At 43.6% G+C, this 18830-nt stretch overlaps 1 protein-coding gene across 1 annotated transcript in view; it reads right to left on the bottom strand.

Moving 5' to 3' along the window:
- Window positions 1–18830, bottom strand: part of Tacr1 (tachykinin receptor 1) — a 161252-nt gene that overhangs the window by 52008 nt on the left and 90414 nt on the right. Inside the window, exon 2 of the mRNA XM_032906306.1 lies at window positions 16352–16546. Within this exon, the coding sequence (XP_032762197.1) occupies window positions 16352–16546 (195 nt within the window). The remainder of the gene's footprint in view (window positions 1–16351; window positions 16547–18830) is intronic.

Raw genomic sequence — 18830 nt, forward strand, 5'->3', positions numbered from 1 at the left:
CCAGTGTGTTTTCACGTTCTGGATATCATTGGGTTGATGACCAAGATTGACCTTAACAGGGCAGGCGGTGTGGTTCAGAAGAGGAAAGAGCTTGACACAAAAGCCTGGTGACCTGACCCAGATCCCCATGACCCAGTGGAGGGAGAAAATGAACTCCCAAAAGTTGTCTTCTGACCTTTGCATGTGGGCTACAGCACACACATACAGGCTCACACACTGATCAATAACCTTTTTTAAAAAATTTTTTTGTAGATACATGATTTATAGTTAGCATGGATTAAGATTGCAAGGAAGCAAAATAAAAAATGATAACATTCAAGACGAAGTTATTGAGCATCATGACTTCCTCTAATCGATGGACTGTTACCTGAAATTATGAGCTAAAATGATAAACCTCCCCTCCCTGCAGTGGCTTGAATGAGAAACGCCCCCCATAGTCTGGTGTATTTATTTGAACACTGGTCTCCAGTTGGTGGCACTCTTTGGGAAGGTGGGTGCAGCTTTGCTGGAGGAAGTGTGTCACGAGGGGCAGCCATCCATGTTAATAGCCTTGAGTCACTTCCAATTCACTCTGTCCCTTGTGCTTGCATTTGAAGATGTGCACTCTCGGCTCCCTGCTCTGCTGCCTTGCCTGCCTCTTGCTGCTGTGTTTCCCTGACATTATAGACTCAGTCCCTCCGGCACCATATTCCTTCTATCCATTGCCTTGGCCATGGTATTTTATCACAGCAACAAGAAAGAACTGGTACACACGGCCTTGTCTAATCACTTCCCCAAAGGCCTGGCTCTGAACTCTGATTGCATAGGGAGCCAAGCCCGGAATACGTGGCCTTTTGCCTAAACAACAACAGTTACATCGTCTTGCTAGTCCTGGCAACCATTAGAGTCATTAAAATTCTGTCATTTAAAGACAAAACCATGAGTTTGTTTTTGTTATTCGTAGTGCTTGGGATCTAACCTAGGGCCTCATGCGTGTTAGGCGAGCTCTGTACTCTGGAGTTTATTCTCAGTCCTTAATTGAAAGTGTTGAGAACGCATTTTGCCTATTGATGTGCATGCATTGTTGCATTGACCAGTGTCTTTGTCTACTTGACAGCGAAAGGACATTTGGCTTAGAAATTTTGGCTATTATAAATAAAAGTGCCACGAACATTTAATTCCATTTTTAAAAGATTTAGTTTGCTTCAAATTATGCCTTTGTTCCCTGTGTGTGTGTGTGTGTGTGTGTGTGTGTGTGTGCGTGTGTGTGTGCAGATGCCGTGAAGTTTAGAAGAAAGTATCAGATGCTCTGAGCCAGAGTTACAGGCAGCTATGTACCACCTGACATGGGTGCTGAGGACCAAATCTAGACCCTTTGCAAGAGCAGAAAGCATTCTTAACCACCCAGCCACAAGGGCTTAAAAAATTACTGAGCATTAAACTTGACTGCTCTTTTTTCAGCCTTCCCCCTGAAACCTGTGAGTACACATGGGGACTAACGAGACTCACACACAAACCTAACTATGTGTGTGTCACTTAGAAACCTGTTTAATATTCATGATCAGAGTGTCATCAATGCATTATCGTATTCATAAGTTTGTACAACGATGTTGTAAACGACAGCCCCATTTTCCTTTGTATGCATTACTTAATCAGTTTATAGTTATTGGATAGTTGTTTCTAATTTACAATATAATTAGCCATCCTGATACCCAGAACTTCTGTATACATTTGCTACCCTTAATTTCTAAGTGGGTGGGCTGGAGATATGGCTCAGTGGTTAAGCGCACTGGCTGCTCTTCCAGAGAACCTGAGTTCAATTCCCAGCATCTGCAAAGTGGCTCATAATCATCTCTAACTCCAGTTCCAGGGGATCTGATGTCCTCTTCTGGCCTCAGCAGCTACCAGGCAAACCCACGACGCACAGGCATACTTGCATGCAAAATACCCCCACACATAAAATTACAAGCAAAGAATTCATAAGAGTGCATTTGTTGACTCACATCAAGCATGCATTCAGACGTTGATACGTATTGTTCAGTTCTCCTTCTGCAAACTGCATCCACCTGCCCCAGTAACTTGTTCATACTTAGAATTTTCATCACGTTTAGTGTGAGCTGGTCAAATGAATAGAAAATTGTCTCCATTTTTGGAATATGGCTTTTCCATATTCTTTCACAAGCTGTTGGGTCTGATAGTCTTGATTTATTGTTATTAATTAGCTAGAGGTCTTCCATCCTAACTTTAATAATAGTTTATTTCATAGTTTACATTTTCATCTATTTTTGAAGATGGTCATCTTAAGTTTTCTGTTAGGTAGGATTCTATCTATCTATCTATCTATCTATCTATCTATCTATCTATCTATCCATCCTCTATATATTTCCATGTATATTTGTTTCTATAATTATATCAGAACCAACAATCTGTTTCGTTTTGCCTCTGGCCTTAGGCATGTGCTTCAAGAACCTCCACTCTACCCCATCTTACTTGGAAGATGTATAGGTTTTAATTTGCTAGCAGGAAATCCAGCTTTATTTTTAACCTGGATTCTTTTCAGAGTACGTTTTAAGAATAATATCCCTGCAGGATGCTAAAAGGGTTAACAAAATAGTCTGTGGTCAAATAAACTTAGGAAACCCAAGATTTAAGCAAAGCAATCAGTCTTGCTGTCCTGCAACGCTTCTTACAGTGCAAAGTATGAACTACAATGTGATTAAAAGCAGCAAAACCCCAGGAACACTTCTGCTATAAATCAGGAGTGGATGAGCTAAGCCCACAATAGGGTTAGCGTGCAAAAGCAAATGATACAGCTGGAAAGAGGCAACGAGAAGGTTGCTGCAGCAGATAACAGCAAGGATAGCTTGCGTGATATATTAAGAAGGACAACATCAGAACATATGTCTACACTGAATTGGATGTTATAAAGAAACCCTGGAAGGACAGCAGGAGACTAAGATCAGTGGTTATGCACAGTGGGTGTTGGAGAGGGATAGAAAGACGGTGAGAAACTCTCCTGCCTACCCTTTTATGCTTCCTGCCTATTGAACCACACATGTTGCCCATAAAAACTTAACTTTTGAAAAGAAAAGGGGTTTAAACATGCGCACAGCTCCAGTGCAGTATCCACGAGCTCACTCCAGGGCAGGCTTCTACAGTGTTTTGAGTTATTCAGGTTTCAAACAAATATGTAATGAGCTGTCGTTAGCATAAACTAATGTAATATTTTATAGACTTGGATTTCTCTGGTCTATGTGTATGTGTGAGGTATAGTGTATGAATGCTGGGTGTGCATGTGCACGTGTGGGTTTTGTGTCTGTTTGTTTATGTACTTGTGTGTGTAGTTTGTGTGTGTGTGTGGTGTGTGTACTTCGTGCGTGTGGAAGTTTTGTGTATGGAAGTTTGTGTGTGGTATCTGAGTGTGTGTAGTATGTGTGTGGTATACATATAGGAATTTGTATGTAAGCACATATGTGGTGTGTGTGTGTGTGTGTGTGAGAGAGAGAGAGAGAGAGAGAGAGAGAGAGAGAGAGAGAGAGAGAGATTTTATTTTTTGAAGAACTTAGCATTGAGTCCTTCAATCTGGAAGAGCAAATTGCTTCCTGTCATTCTTTTCCATTATTTTGTTGATACTGAAATTACTTTTCTTCATTTTCTTGCAATAGTGTGTGTATATGTATATATATATATATATATGTATTCCCTTTATTAATCATCTAAAGTTGGAGCCGGTTGAAGAACTCAGACCTTTATGGAATTATATTAGACATAGGGGACATAATTATGTATTTTCTGAGTTTTCAATCTTGCAAGACCATTTCCCAAGCATTCTCATGTATCATTCAGTACAGTCTAAGACTTCTGGTATTTTCCGTCGCTTTTGTACAGATCCTGACTCTTTCCTAATCACTCCAAGTCCTCTTGTTTTGTTTCTGTTGGAAGAGATCCCTTAGGTTTTATTTTTTTTTTTATTGTTGTTCAGGATTATTTCTGGCATGAGCCGATTTTTCCTAAGAGATTAAATGTTGCATTTTAACAAAACATTATGACATTTATGGAGATGCATGAGTTGGTTCTCTCTGACCAATTAAGTTAATAAAACATAATGACAATAGATTTCCCGATAATTTAATAATCTGATTTGCTAGAAACAGTCATGCTCAGAAACAACATACTGCCTTTCTAACACAGCTTTGAAGTTTTTGGTAGTTTAAAGATTTATTTATGCTTTTGTATCCTGCATATGTGTGTTTGCTTGCATGATTTTATGTGCACTACATGTGTGCATGAGCCTGTGCAGGCTGTAAGAGCGTGTTGGGTCCTCTGGAACTGGAGTTACAGATGTTCGTGAGCTATGATGTGGGTTTTGGGACTCGAACCCCTGTCCTCAGCAAGAGCAGCAGGCACTGTTAATTAGCCGTCTCTCCAGCTCCTTGGTGAGTACTTTAATTGGAATGTTTCTATCTACACTTGTAAGTGGAATTGGCTTAACGGGTTGCGTCTGGAGACTAATCTTTGCCAGCTGCTTGTATTCCATTATTACAAGTGCACAGAGTAAATGATGAGGCCCTCCATATTGTTCTGTGCTCCAGAAGGGATCTCCTTGCACAGAGTTTTTTCATCCCAATGATTTCTATAAATACTTCTTTAAAAAGCCATGAAGCGTTTTGTGTAAGTGGTCAGCACGAATGTGCTTTGAAGAGTGTGTGTGTGTGTGTGTGTGTGTGTGTGTGTGTGTGTGTACACGCACGCGCATAATGTGTGCTTGTCTCTGTGCATACATATGCAGAAACCACAGCAGGACGTTGGAGGTCCTGATCTATCTCTCTTCACTTTATTCCATTGAGACTCTGTTCCTTACTGAACCTGGAGCTAGGGTGGGGACCCCTAGCTCTACAATCCTATTGGCTCATTTCCTTGACCCACCACTCACAATGTTGCAATTACGTTTGCATATGGCCAAGGCTTGACTTTTTTATATAGGTGCTAGGGATTTGAACTTACGTCCTATTGTTTATACAACAAGCATTCTTACTCACTGAGCCAACTTCTCAGCTCCTAAATACAATTCACGATTAGTATTTTCCTCCCTACTGGTTCGCAGCATGTGCCAGTTTGGCTATTCCTGTTTTTTCAGGCACTTCTATCTGATCGAGCATTATGCTCTCAGGACTGTTTAAGCCTGATCTTCTCAGCTGCGGTGGAAGTTGGCTCCAGCCTTTGGAAAGAATCCCCAGTTAGTGACCCCATCACTTTGACTTTCTAATTAGATGCAGCCAAGGATATGTCCTTTGCCCCAGTATTAACCACAGACATTGTAGATAGAATCTCTGTTGATGAGGGCTCAGGACTGTACTAATCTATTGGTATAACGGTAAGTGTTTAGAAGGCAGTTAGATTCTATATTTAACAAACTAATAGTAGCTCATGATGACTCAGCTCAGGGCCTATGAGCTCCTGAGTCATCAGTGCATGGACAGGTTTACAGTCCCAGGCATAAGATTCATGCTGTGGAGTGGGCTTTGTATCTAATCAGAAAGTAGTTGGTGACACCGATAGTATTCATACCACTATTGCCCCAGTGGGTATATCTCGGCAGTCTAGTCATGTAGCTCACAGAGTTCACAGTCATTGATGACCTGTTTCCCTCAGGAGTCTGTATAGGGCCTTCTGTCACTATGAACTAGCCAGTAGGGAGAAAGCTTCTGGGTCAGAAGCAGCTTGGTCTCTCCATGTCCTCTAATCCAACTCCAACAACTCAGAGGGAGGAGGGTATACCACTCCTGGTACTGAGAATTTTATCTCTTGTATGTGGGTGAGCATTGTCCCCTTCATAGAGAGCAACTGCATCTAAACTTTATATAAACATTATATTTATTGTAATGTAAACTATATATCTTATAAAATAGCGAGTTTCCATGTGACATTTTCAAACAGTTTTAGTGTTAGTTTTCCCCTTTCCATTTCCTCCTCTGCTCTACTCCCTTATTCCCCCTTCCCAGTGGGCCCTGGCTGCCATTATAATCTTTCCCCTTCATATTGCCCGTGTCCCCCTAGTCTTACATTCCATGCTACCATCTCTCCTGTAGTGTCAAAGAATTCTTCCTTCTTGGTATGACAGCTTCTCATCTATTGTGATGATGATGCTAGCGGCTCTGAGCTATGTTTATAAATGCAGTGAGTATGGGGGAAAAGATGAAGCAAATTGCCAAACCACAGATATACATTTCCTGGTCAAAGCCTGAAGGAGCTTGACTAAAATCTCTCTCTCTCTCTCTCTCTCTCTCTCTCTCTCTCTCTCTCTCTCTCTCTCTCTTTCTCCTCCTCCCTCCCTCCCTCCTTGAAAAAATAAAAAAGGTGGAAAATTCCAGAAGTTCTTAGAGGTGTGTTTTCTAATATTTTCTTTACTTTTCTGATCTCATTCTCTGCCAAACACTGGTTTTTTTCAATTGCTGTTATTAACGTAAGTGAAGAATACAGACATAAAATTTTAGCTGATAGTGATGATAGGTTTTGAAAGAAGAGAAAATACTGTAGTATTGACAGTGTCATCATTTTCAAAAGAGACTTTTTATTGTTTACCCATTTGAGTGTTTGCGTGTGTGCGCGCACGCGTATTCACCTTGTGCATGCCGTGCTCATGGTGACCAGAAGAGGGCGCAGTGCCATAAGTTTATAGTTTCCTGTTAGAATTGATGCAGATGATAACTTAGGCTAGTTAATATATCCATGCTGGCTTACACGTCCACAGCAGCTCCAGGTACTCCATCAACAATGACACTAGTCTCTCACATAATCTCCTTTGAAGACTACAGGGAGTACTCGGATTCAGAAGAGATGTGTCTTACTTAAGCTATACCACAAAGTTATGCACCTAGCAGCGTAATTTGCAGGAAAAGACAGATGATCAGAATAATGGATGAATTAATGATGCTGAAAGCCCCCTAGCTGCCTGAATTGCTTGGGTGTCTTTCTAATTTTTCTTCCTCATTACTGTCTTTCTCTTGATGTTGGTGGTAGGTTTTCCAATGAAGAGAGATTAGCTTATTTATCTCTTTCGTCATTAGGGGCGTTGCCCTGGTGCCTCCAGGACTGCTGCCACCATGCAGACCATACAGCACAGGAAAGAGTGACCAGCCTTAGCCAATCCCCTTGAAAACTGCTCTAATAGCAGTGGTGAGGGGCAGTGCCTTAGACAAAGACAGCTTTGAGACTCCTAGTAGTGGGGATATGGAGCCTGAGGGGCCAGGTCCTGGAGCCAGGCAGGACTTCCAGGGGAGGGTGAAAGATGTCAGCCCACAGAACCTTCAACCTGAAAGTTTTCTGGCCTACGAGAAGTGCAGGAATAAAGATGGAGCAGAGACTGCGGGAACGACCAACCAATGGTCACCCGACTTGAGATCCATCTCACTGGCAAGAACCAGTCCCTGACATTGTTAATTCTCTGTTATGCTTGCAAACAGGAGCCCAGCATAAGTGTCCTCTGAGAGGCTCCACCCAGCAGCTGACTGAAACATACACAGGCCCACAGCCAAAGACCAGGCAGAGCTCGGAGAGTCTTGGGGAAGAGTTGGGGGAAGGATGGAGGAACCCAATCAAAGAACACACAAGGGCTGGACCTAGGCCCCCTGCACTTACGTAGCAGATGTGCAGCTCGGTCTTCATGAGGGTCCCCCAACATCTGAAGCAGGGACTTACCCTGACTGTGTTGCCTATCCGTGGATCCTGTTCCCAGAAGTGGGCTGTCTTGTCTGGACCCAGTGGGAGAAGTTGTATCTAGTCCTGCAGTGACTTGAGGTGCCAGAGTAGGTTGGTACCTGGGAAAGACCTCCCCCTTCTCAGAGGAGAAGGGAGGAGGGGATGTGGGGAGAGGCTGTGGGGGGGGGACTGGGAGGAGGGGGTCTATGATGAGGATGTAAAGTGAATAAATAAATTAATGGAAAAAGACAACCTTTTCTTCTTTAGCGTCTCATCTTTTCTCTGTGATGTCTGCTCTAGTGGGTAAAGTTACTTTTGTCCACACTTTGTTCAACACTTTTCAGTCCAATCCACTTTTAAAGGATCCCCTGGGTTAGATTACTGTCTTGAGAGATCAGTCACAAGCAGGCTACTGGGTTACTAATTAGGGCAGGACTCAAGTGCAAATTAGTATTCATGAGGAGCCCAAGCCCCTATTTTTGTGACATTATTGCACTGGCATAATTTTCTACTACTGCAGATTGTGAAGATCAGCTGACAGCGACAGAAAAAACTCAGCTCGTCCTCCTCGGGGTCCAGGGATGCAGCTAGAAGCAGCCTACTTGGACATTATCTACCTCTCACATCTATGTACCTGTCTAACACATATTGATGTATCGTCTATCTATCAATCTATTAATTATCATCATATATATCCATCAACCAATTATCTGCCTATAATTTATCCATTGCCATCACTTATCAATTATTTATAATAATTATAAAATTTAAAAAATTATTTATAATTATTTTTATCAATTATCATCTACCTATATATTTATCATGTATTTACCATGTCTCTCTATATATCTATTTTAGATATATGTGTCATATTCATAATTACCTACTATCTATCATCTGCCTATCCATGTATTTCTTATCTGTCTATCATCTGTCTATGTATCATTATTTATGTTTGTTCTCCCTCTCTCTATCATCTATCTGTGTTAGCTATCAACCAGCCAATCAATCATTGTCTCTAGATTTCTATCAGTTTTCATACATAATCACATCATGTCGCAAAGATATGCTTAATGGCATAGGAAATAATTTATGGTATCAGAATAATTCAGTTATGAAGTATATGTGAAAGTCTCTGAGGAATTACAACTCACTCATGACACAAGGCCATGAATTTTAGCTTTAATGAAATGGCATATGTCCCCATCATCTGGGGAAAATCCCAAACAATATAATTTGTCAGCATGCGGTGGAGGAGTGGGGACTCTCACACATTGCTGGTGAGAATGTACCTTGACGCAATTCTGTGAAGACAACTGCTCACTCTCTGCCACTGACAGTTAATACTCTAGACGTCCTTACGTGAGAGATGTAAGTGACATAGCCAAAAGTTGGAAACCATCTTGATTCCCACTAATTAATGACTGTGGGGATGATGTTGAAGACTAGAATACTGTGTCCCTGGAATAACCAAAGTAGCCTTTTGTGTGTTGGCACAGAAACATTTCAAGACATCTTGTGAAGATTAAAACAGGCTGTAGAATAATATGCACAATAAGTTGCATTTTATAAGACTCTACTTGTGCTGACTCATATTAATATGTCTCCTCAAAAAAGAAGAATGGTATTCATCTGGAAGAATATCCGTTAGTATATATGTGGTTAAGTTTTTGTCAACTTGACACAAACTAGAGAACAGGGAAACTCAACTGAAGTAGACTGGGGGTATTTTCTTAATTAATGATTGACATGTGAGGGCTCATTCCACTGTGGGTGGCACCACTCCTAGGCAGGTGCTTCTGGGTTGTATAAGAAAATAGGCTGAGGAAGCCATGGGGAGCAAGGAAGTAGGCAGTGTTTCTCCACACTCTCTGCCTCCAGATTCCTGCCTGACTTCCTGCCTGACTTCATCCACTGTAATGTGGAAATGTAAGCTGAATGAACCCTTTCCTCCCCAGTCTGCTTCCAGTCATGGTCTTTATCACAGCGATAGAAAGCAAAGGAAGACAACGGGTTAGTTGAAACGGGAGTCCATAGAACCTAGAGAGTCATGGGAACTTCTGTTATACTCTGTAATATGCTCGTCTCTTAAAATGCAGAATAAAGTTGTACCTGTCTAACACATATTGATGTATCGTCTGTGACTGACTTTGTGGAAGTGAACATCTGTACATCTACATAGTTTTGAGGCTCCGAGTCTCCTGTCCATGAAGACAAAACCAACTGGGGCTGTGCCCCTTCTAGAGATAAGAATTTGTCTTCTCTTTCTTTAGCTAGTCGGGAAAAAACTCAAGGTGAAATGACTCATAGAAGTCAGCAAAGCAAAAGCAAGGGGTCCGGTAAGCACCAGAACAGGCGATAATCATTCCGATGTGATTTACTTTAAGGCAAGTTTCTGTAAGGAACATCATCATAGAGGCTACACCTCAGAAGAAAATTTCTCCTGTATATTCTGGGTAGACTATTTTGGTTCATCCTAGAGAAAACATCTTCTTAACAGCTTGTAGCAATAAGACTCTTTGTATTACATTTAGTTTCAGGTTGAAAATATGAACTATACAGGGTCCAAAGTAACAGAATATCTGTTCTCGCAACCTTTCAGCAAACACAGATGCCACGGCCATCAAGTTCAAGAAGTTCAACCCCAATATCCCACCAGAGGCTCCCCAGGCGCCTCCGCTCCCGCACACCTTTGCTTAAAGGGTGCCACTTCCTTGCTGGAATTCAATATTCTCCCAACTCATTATATATTTCAAAAATGTCATTTTTTGGTTTTAGTTACTTATTATTATTTTTATTGGATATTTTATTTATTTATATTTCAAATGTTATCCCCTTTCCTGGTTTTCTTTCTGGAAACTCCCTATCCCATTCTCCCTCTCCCTGCTTCTCCACCCACCTACCCAATCCCTTCTGCCTCCCTGCCCTGGGGTTCCCCTACACTGGGGCATCGAGCCTTCACAGGACCAAGGGCCTCTCCCTCCATTGATGCCCTACAAGGCTCCTCTGCTACATATGAGGCTGGAGCCATGGGTCCCTCCATGTGTGCTCTTTGGTTGGTGATTTATTTAGTCCCTAGGAGCTCTGGGAACTCTGGTTGGTTGATGTTGTTCTTCCTATGGGGTTGTAAACCCCTTCAGCTCCTTCAGTTCTCTTTCTAACTCCTCCACTGGGGACCCAGACACTATTGCAGATGCCAAGAAGTGCTTGCTGACAGAAACCTGATATAGCTGTCTCCTGAGAGGCTCTGCCAGAGCCCTGACAAATACAGAATGTCATTTTGCTATGCTTATTCTCGAATTTTGTAAGAGCCACCCATAGAGGTACATTTTGCTGACTTTATTAGTGATACAGGGTGCATCAGTAAACAAATATGCTACTGATGATTGTATGAAATCTCTCCAGCTTAGGTGAGTAAGAATAATGCTGATCTGAGAAAGATGCTATATGCATTCGGTTCAGAGAAGTGTTGTAAAAATATAAAAAATAAAAACTGTCTTTTATCTCCCACCAGATCCGGCACCGTGGTGCCCAAGATATCTGCTGGATATCTTGCCTGAAACACACATCCCAACTCCGTGGTGTCCCCTTTGCTGCCACACACTCTCCCAAACTCAATTCTCCACATGAAAAAACACACAACACAATAACCTTTGACCCAATTGATAAGATTGCCTACCTAAACATACAAAGCCCAGTACACATCCATCCCTTAAGAACATTAATAACAACCTGTAAATACACAGAGTGGAATCTTAACGTCAGCTTCCATTTTCTCTCCGCCGTGACTACTCTCTCTGTCCCTCCTGTCTCTCCTCTTTCCATTCCAGTCTCCTCCTCTTCCTTCAAACTTTTCTCTTGCCCGTCCTTCCTTCTCGTCCAGTGACAGGCCTCCTTCTATCCTGTACCTGCTCTCACCTGTATTTTACAAATTAAATGGGGAGAAGGTTCAGGTGAAGTCACCTGAGTCCTGAGTTCCTGACTAGGCAGCCCACCTTAGGGCAGTGGAAATAGCATCAAAATACAGATAACTCCAGGGCAAACCACAACCCGTTGGGTTCAGAGAAACATGAGCTTTGCTAGGGTAATCACCACTGAGAGAAACTTCTGGGCAAGTATAGTTCCTGTATTTGAGCATTTTTACAATGCAATTTTGCAAATTTAGATTTTGTTTCTAGCAGCCAACAAAAGTTTTCATTGTTTCTGTCTTTGCAGAACTTAGAACACTTAAGTTGGATCAAGCCAACAGCTAGTCTGAGGGTGTGTACCATGACCTCCTTATGGTTTGAATTTCTGCTTTTCATGCACACTAAAGTTAAATGTCTCTCTTATACCAATCAAATATTAGAACTTTCTTTGTAATGTGCGTGTTTAATACTTAGTCTATTTTTTCCTTGAGCCACCCGCCTTTCACAGTTCTTCACTGAATTTGTGTGCTATCAAAGGATCTGAATGATGAGTGTTAGCTTTGAAAGTTCACCCTGTGGTCAGAAGGCATCTTTGTTATTTTATACAATACTTCCATGTCATTAATTTGTTGGTACAAAACATCTATCAGAAATTGAGCCTAAGCGTCTGCTTGGCTTCCTGCCTCCCTGCCTCCCTGCCTCACCTGACCAGTGAATGTTGCTAATATCAGTTGTGAGCATTCATTAGACCCTTACCACATGCGGGCTGCTGGGCCCCACACGTCATGAGAGTCATTTGCTTCTGATATTATAAGTTGTTTTGTTGCTGAGACAAAACACCTGGAGAAAAAGCAAGGTAAAGAAGGAACGTTACTTTGGGTCACACTGTGAGAAGACACAGTCTATTACAGAGGAGAAGGCATGGACGCAGGAGCCCGAGGCAGCTGGTCACTTTGCATCCACAGTCAAAAAGCAGAAGGAGATGGATGCCCATGCTCAGCTTGCTCTCCTTTTTAAATTCAGTCCTGGATCTGAGTCCATGGCTTGGCGCCACTCATATTCAGGCTGGGTCTTCGTTTTTCAGTTACACCTTTCTGGGAACACCCTCCCACCTAAAGATGTGTTTTCACGGTGAGCCTAAGTCTTGTCAGACTGACCATTGGGACTAACCATCACGCTTACTTCTCCTAGTGCTTCCACATGGAGGACACGAGCAGACTTGAAGCCTGAAAGGAACTGCCTCTTAATGATTGAACTGGAAAGTGATAAGGCTGGGGGATGATCTCATTGAACTGGGGCCACCATGTTCATCCTAGTTATCCCAATGCCTCAAAACAGTTTCCATCTGATATCAACTTTAGGATTATTATGTACTATGGAAAGGACAATCACTAGTTGTAAAGGAGAGAATATAAACTTGTTAAAATTTGAACCTCTAGAAAGATAGCATAACACATTATAGAGGATACCAACGCACAGGAAATAGCGCTCAACGTGGAGACTGTTATGCACTGGTATTATGTTTGTATCATAGCCAATGTATGAATGAATGGCAAATAGGTTTTTTTTTAAACTTAGTATTAGAAAATAAAATTGTTACCTATCTCTTGAGTAAATAATCTCAAATGCTCACAACCCAGAGTCACGTTTTATAGGTTACCATTTTCCATTAACCATCAACTTGGTAAAACTTAGAATCATCCAAAATAAGATCATGATTAAGTACTTGTCTTTATGAGGTTGGTGTGGGGCTTTGCGCCAGGGTCTCTCCACAGAGATCTCTGTCCCGTCTAGGTGCTCGGGTTCAGGCAAAGGGGAGAGAGCTGTGGTAGGGAGGGGGAACAGCTTTCACCATCACCACCTCCGCTGCTGATGCAGCTCCACCTCTGCCGCTAGGCTGAGCCAGCAGGAGACTGACTAGCTGGCAAGGGGTGCAGGGAGCTTCCGGTGGCGATTTAGGGAGAGCAGATCTCTTCCCCAGACAGCGGTGATACAGCTCTATGACAGAAGCTCTCAGAGGCTGGAATAATTCCTGTACACCTTTAATCCTTCTGAACACGATTCTTTTTTTTTTTTTTTTTTTTTGTTTTTTTTTTTCGGAGTTGGGGACCGAACCCAGGGCCTTGCACTTCCTAGGCAACTGAGCTAAATCCCCAACCCCCTGAACACGATTCTTAAATACAGTTTTTGGATGGGTCAGTGTCTGACAGCAGGCACTTCCTATTGGTTTGCCCTGAGAGCTTGGGAAGACCTCATCTACATATTTGGGGGCGTGGTCCTGCTTCTTTGACTGAGCGGTCTTGAGCCTATGTAACCTGTGGTCACGTCCTCACCTTTGGAGGAGAGGCTTGCCCTATGTGAATGATCTATCTCAAACCTCTCTACCTGGGGTTGTGGGGGTGTGGGTGGTGCTGCGGCTATGTGAGAAGGGCCTGATCTCCTGGGAGACTGGGAATGCTTGCAGTCCCTGGTTATAGGGGGTTCGGGGGGATTCGACCTATCTCGACCAGGAATCAGGGTACCTTTCACAGCCCTTCAGTTGGCCTGTCTTTTGAAGATTGTCTTGATTGCCTTAATTGTTATGGAAGGGTTCAGCCCACTGTGGGGAGCATTGTTCTCTTGGCACATGGTATAAGAAAACTGGCTATGAGAGTGGGCCAGTAAGCAGTGTTCTACGGTTCCGCTTTAAGCATCTGCCTTGAGTTTCCTCAATGATGTATGGTAACCTGAGAGTATAAGCCAAATAAACTCTATCTTTCCTGAGCTTTCTTTTGGTCAGAGTGCTTTACTGTGGTGACAGACTGAAATTAGAACAGTGGCTGTGTAAAATAAACAGTGACAGCAAGCTCACCCACACAGCCCATAGCACCTCCCTCTGAGTTCTCAAAACGAGGCAAGATGACAGTCCCAGTGCTTTGCATTGAGTCTCAAAGGAAATTTCTAGTCATTAATAAACGCAAATCAACAAGATGTTCTCAAGCAAGTCTCTGAGTATCACTGTTTGTTGACTAAAACGCCACAGTTGTGTGGGAAGAGAAAGCTATTCAGGGTTCAGCTTTAAATTTGTTGTGAGAATAAAGAACTTGTGGGTATCTTGAGAGGTAGCTCGGTATGTGTTTGTTTTTATGAGGAGTTTTAACAGGTATTTTCCTCCTTGCTTGGAGGAGACCTGGCCGGGTCCTATTCACAGGTCTGTACAGCTGATGGAGCCACCCTCTTTGTTCCACTGAGACCTTGCTCATAGTTACGCTTCCCCAGAAAGACTTATTTTACAGCATCTCCTTAAGGGCTGAGCACTCACCCTCCACTGCTTGATGGATAGATTCCTTTGTCGGTGTCTGGAGAGCCATGTCTCAGTCTTACGCATTGCTTCCTGGCAAGCCACACTTCTGTGCTCCATGTAACAGACACACCAGAGGGGCCGTGTGACGGGCTTTGGAAGTCTCATATGTAAGTGACATGACAGATACCATGCTTTATCTTAGCACTTAGTAAGCTTAAAGGCCACGCAATTACGGTGTTGTCCAATGAATTCGGTTTATAAGTCCCGTTTGACATTTGCTAGTTTACAACGTGAGATATGCCTCATTTCATCCGATACTCATGACGCCTGTTTACAGGAAACAATGTTTTATTTCCTTCCATTCGGGAAAAGATGAGACGCTGGGATTCTTGCCTGTGATCACACGGCCAGTGGCAATTCATAGTTAAAATCTCAGGACTTCTGTTTCTCACATCAGCGCTGTTTTTTGATTCAAATAACAAGCCTGAGTTTGGAGGACTTCAGCGAGTTTTCCCAAAGACCCACTTTATCCTGGCTCTCTCAGTCCACAAAAATGGATGCTTATGTAAATTCCCTATCACCACTCTTCAGCTGGGTGGAACAAGGTAAAGAAAGAATAAGGAATTTTGGTGTTGCCTCCAGGGTAAGAAGCATTAGGGAAAATTACTAAGACATCTTGAAAAAGGGTTGTCCGTGACCAGCCCCCCTCCTGCAAGACAAGCAGGTCTGCTTGTATGTGTTCTGCAACCCCTAGACACTAAAAGGCCTTCCATGCTTGCATCTGATCGGGATGTCTCAGTTCTCACACTGTAAACTCCTGAAAGGGCTTCGGATTGATGCTTCCCTAGAGGCAGCTTATGAGCTAAGAGAGTCAAGGGCGGTGGCATTGTTTAGGAGGGAGAAAGGGGGCAGGAGGTAGAGCTGTGGTTTATAGGAAAGAGGGGTAGTCTATAACATACGTCCTAGGGTACCAGCTACCACAGGAGCAATAGCCACTTAGATTCCTTAGGAAATTGCAGACAGTGTGAAACATATGCTGCAGAGGGATTGTACCAGAGGGGAGAGGAGGAGGCCACTGCTGAGAGAGACTGGAGTAGAGACATTCCCACCTCCCAGCATACTGTGCCTGGTACAGTGACATCACAGAAACGTAGATCCTAGCAGGGAAGCGTCTTACACAAAAGGCCCAAGAGAGATGGTGGAGCACCCAAGGGTCTGCCGCTCCAGGATCCTGGGATGCATCTGTAACGGCAACTAGGTCTTAACTATCCTTAATCGCCGTACTGGGGACACCATCCCCCTAATAGTGGTAGATGTATCAACACTGTGTCAGAGCAGTGGATGTGAGGAAGTCAGGCAGACATGTGTGAAACCCTCACCGACGCAAGAATATAGAAGGAAAATGGGGAGAGGTCAGGACAAGGTTCTGCACAGCACCAAGCGGCTTCCGAGCCGATCACAAGACGGGCAAATCTCTACTCACGCTTTCTCATAAGTCCTGTTGGGATGCTCTGGCCACTCGATCATGCACACGACTCTGCTGGGCATGGTCTCTGTGGTGGAGTAGTAGCCTTGTGGAAAGGCCAGCAGGAGAGCCAGGACCCAGATGACAAAGATGACCACTTTGGTAGCCGTGGCTGAGAGCCGGGGCTGGAGAGGGTGGATGATGGCCATGTATCTGCAGTACAGAAGAAAGGACAGTGTTCTGTCAGTATGTGCTTTTCCTGCCTGTAGGAATTCCCAGATGCCCACTGGTTTACAGTATTTGTGCTTGTATAGAGGCCAGGAGCCAATCCCCAATGTTGTTCCCCAGAAACCATGTACAGTCTTTTGAGACGGTCTCTCTCTGAACCCTGGGGCTCACCAATTAGGCTATGCTGGCTGGCCATAGCTAAGCTACAGGGATCTGCCTGACCCTGGCTGCACAATGCTAGGATTACAGGTGTGTACCCCCGTGCTCCAACTCTTCCACATGAATTCTAGGGATCAAATTCAGGTCCTTTTCAGGGTGGGTTTGGGAGAGCCTGAGGGATGGCTCGGAGGTTAAGTTCTCATGCTCTACAACTATGGACACTGGAGTTCAGATTCTAGCACCTATGTAACAAGTTGGGTGTCCCACAAATGCTTGTAACCCTCTGTGCCAGGGTATCAGATGGAGGATGATCGTTGGGGCTGGCTTCCACTCTGGCCAAGTTATGAGTTCTGGGTTCAGAAGAGACCTCACCTCGCCTCAGTGGACTAACTCAGGTCCTCCTCCTTGCACAGGGGGGCACTCAGTGACTGAGCTCTCTCTCCAGCAGCCCCTCTCAATGATTATTTACAAGTATTTTCTGAACTATTTTTTTATATTTTTATCCTTAGACTATATGACTTATGACACTTAATACTAAAAAAAATCATAAGGAATGTCAGATAGACTTTTAAAAATCGGGAACCTATTTAGCACCATTCTGAGAGGAATTTTCATTTATTGACATCTTGTAGCGCATATCCGATGGCTAAGTACGTGTCATTGGCTTACAAAATGAGAAAAATGACATGTAAGTACTTTCAACATCAAGAGTTTTATCTTGGAGGCTAGAAAGATGGTTCGGTGGGTGAGAGTCCTTATTGTTCTTCTAGATGACTTGAGTTTGGTTCTTAGGACCCCCACTGGATGGTGCAAAACTGCCCATCACACCATTCTAGTTCCAGGGAACCTGACACCCCCTTCTGGCCTCTTTGGGCAACTGCATTTATATGTACAGACACTCTCGCATATACACATACATACACACAATTAAAGACAAAGAAAAAGAAGGAATTTTGCCCCACTTTCCCTCCTGATGAGAGACTGAACCCAGGACCTTGTTCTTGTCGGGCAATTGCTCTATACTGAGAGACATTCCCCAGCCTTCTCTTTTATGCCATTGCAATTAAGGGACGTTGTTGATAGGAATACAGCACTACAGGAGAGGTTTCAGTCTGCAAAGCACGGCATGGTGGTGCCATGAGGTGCCATGGCCTTGTGACCCTGCAGCTGTCTCAGCTTGTGGAGCCGTGCAAATGCTTGCATAGCGATTAAAAGGCCTGCTGCGTTTTCAGACGGTGCCCTTCGTTGACAGAGTGGGATTGCAGCTGGTTTAAGAGTTCTTATGCAGCATTATAAAAGCTTAACGATGAGCTGGGTGGGTATTAAGAGCTCAGTTGGGAGGGCGGCATCAGCTACTACCTGGGCGATGGAGTGTGATTTCATGAGGAAACCCTAGACACAGTGTAAAACACAAAACTAAGAGGGATTGCACCAGAGGGGAGGGGGAGGAGAAGGGAGTGGGGGAGGGGGAAGGAGAGAGAAGGGAAAGAGGGAGGGGGAGAGGGAGTTCATAGCTCTGCTCCACTAGTAACTTTTGAGAGCTTTTGGGATGGAGACATGGCCACCTTCTGTCATACACAGGTGCTGGGACCTGAACTCCAGGCCTCATGGTTGTAGAGCGTGAGACCTTAACACAGATGTTTACATTACAATTCATAACAGCACCAAACTTACAGTTCTGAAGTAGCAATAACAATGATGTTACGGTTGGGCTCACCACAGCCTGAGGAACTTATTAAAGGGCCACAGCATTAGGAAGGTTGAGACCCGCTGCTGGCTTAGAGAGTCAGCCATTCTGGGGTCCCCTCACCCCTGTGGTCTAGATTAAAAGATGTCAGCCTGATAGGCTGTCCCCCTGTCCACAGCTGTGCATAGCTTCTGAGAAGCCACAGAGATCTGAGATACAGACAACGGCAATCGGCACTTTACGTCACACAGTGGTCCCGCTTGTCCCTTTGAAAAGGTCTCTCCTGGTGTGTGTTTTTCTTACAGATTTCATTGATTCACTTATTTAAAAAAATGCACTTTCCCCCCTCAGAGTGGGGATGGTATTTTATGCACCCATTGGGGTCTAAACATTATCTGACAGGCAGGCATTTCTGGTTTCTGT

This window comes from Rattus rattus, chromosome 6, assembly GCF_011064425.1.
Source record: "Rattus rattus isolate New Zealand chromosome 6, Rrattus_CSIRO_v1, whole genome shotgun sequence".
In the NCBI taxonomy this organism is placed as follows: domain Eukaryota; kingdom Metazoa; phylum Chordata; class Mammalia; order Rodentia; family Muridae; genus Rattus; species Rattus rattus.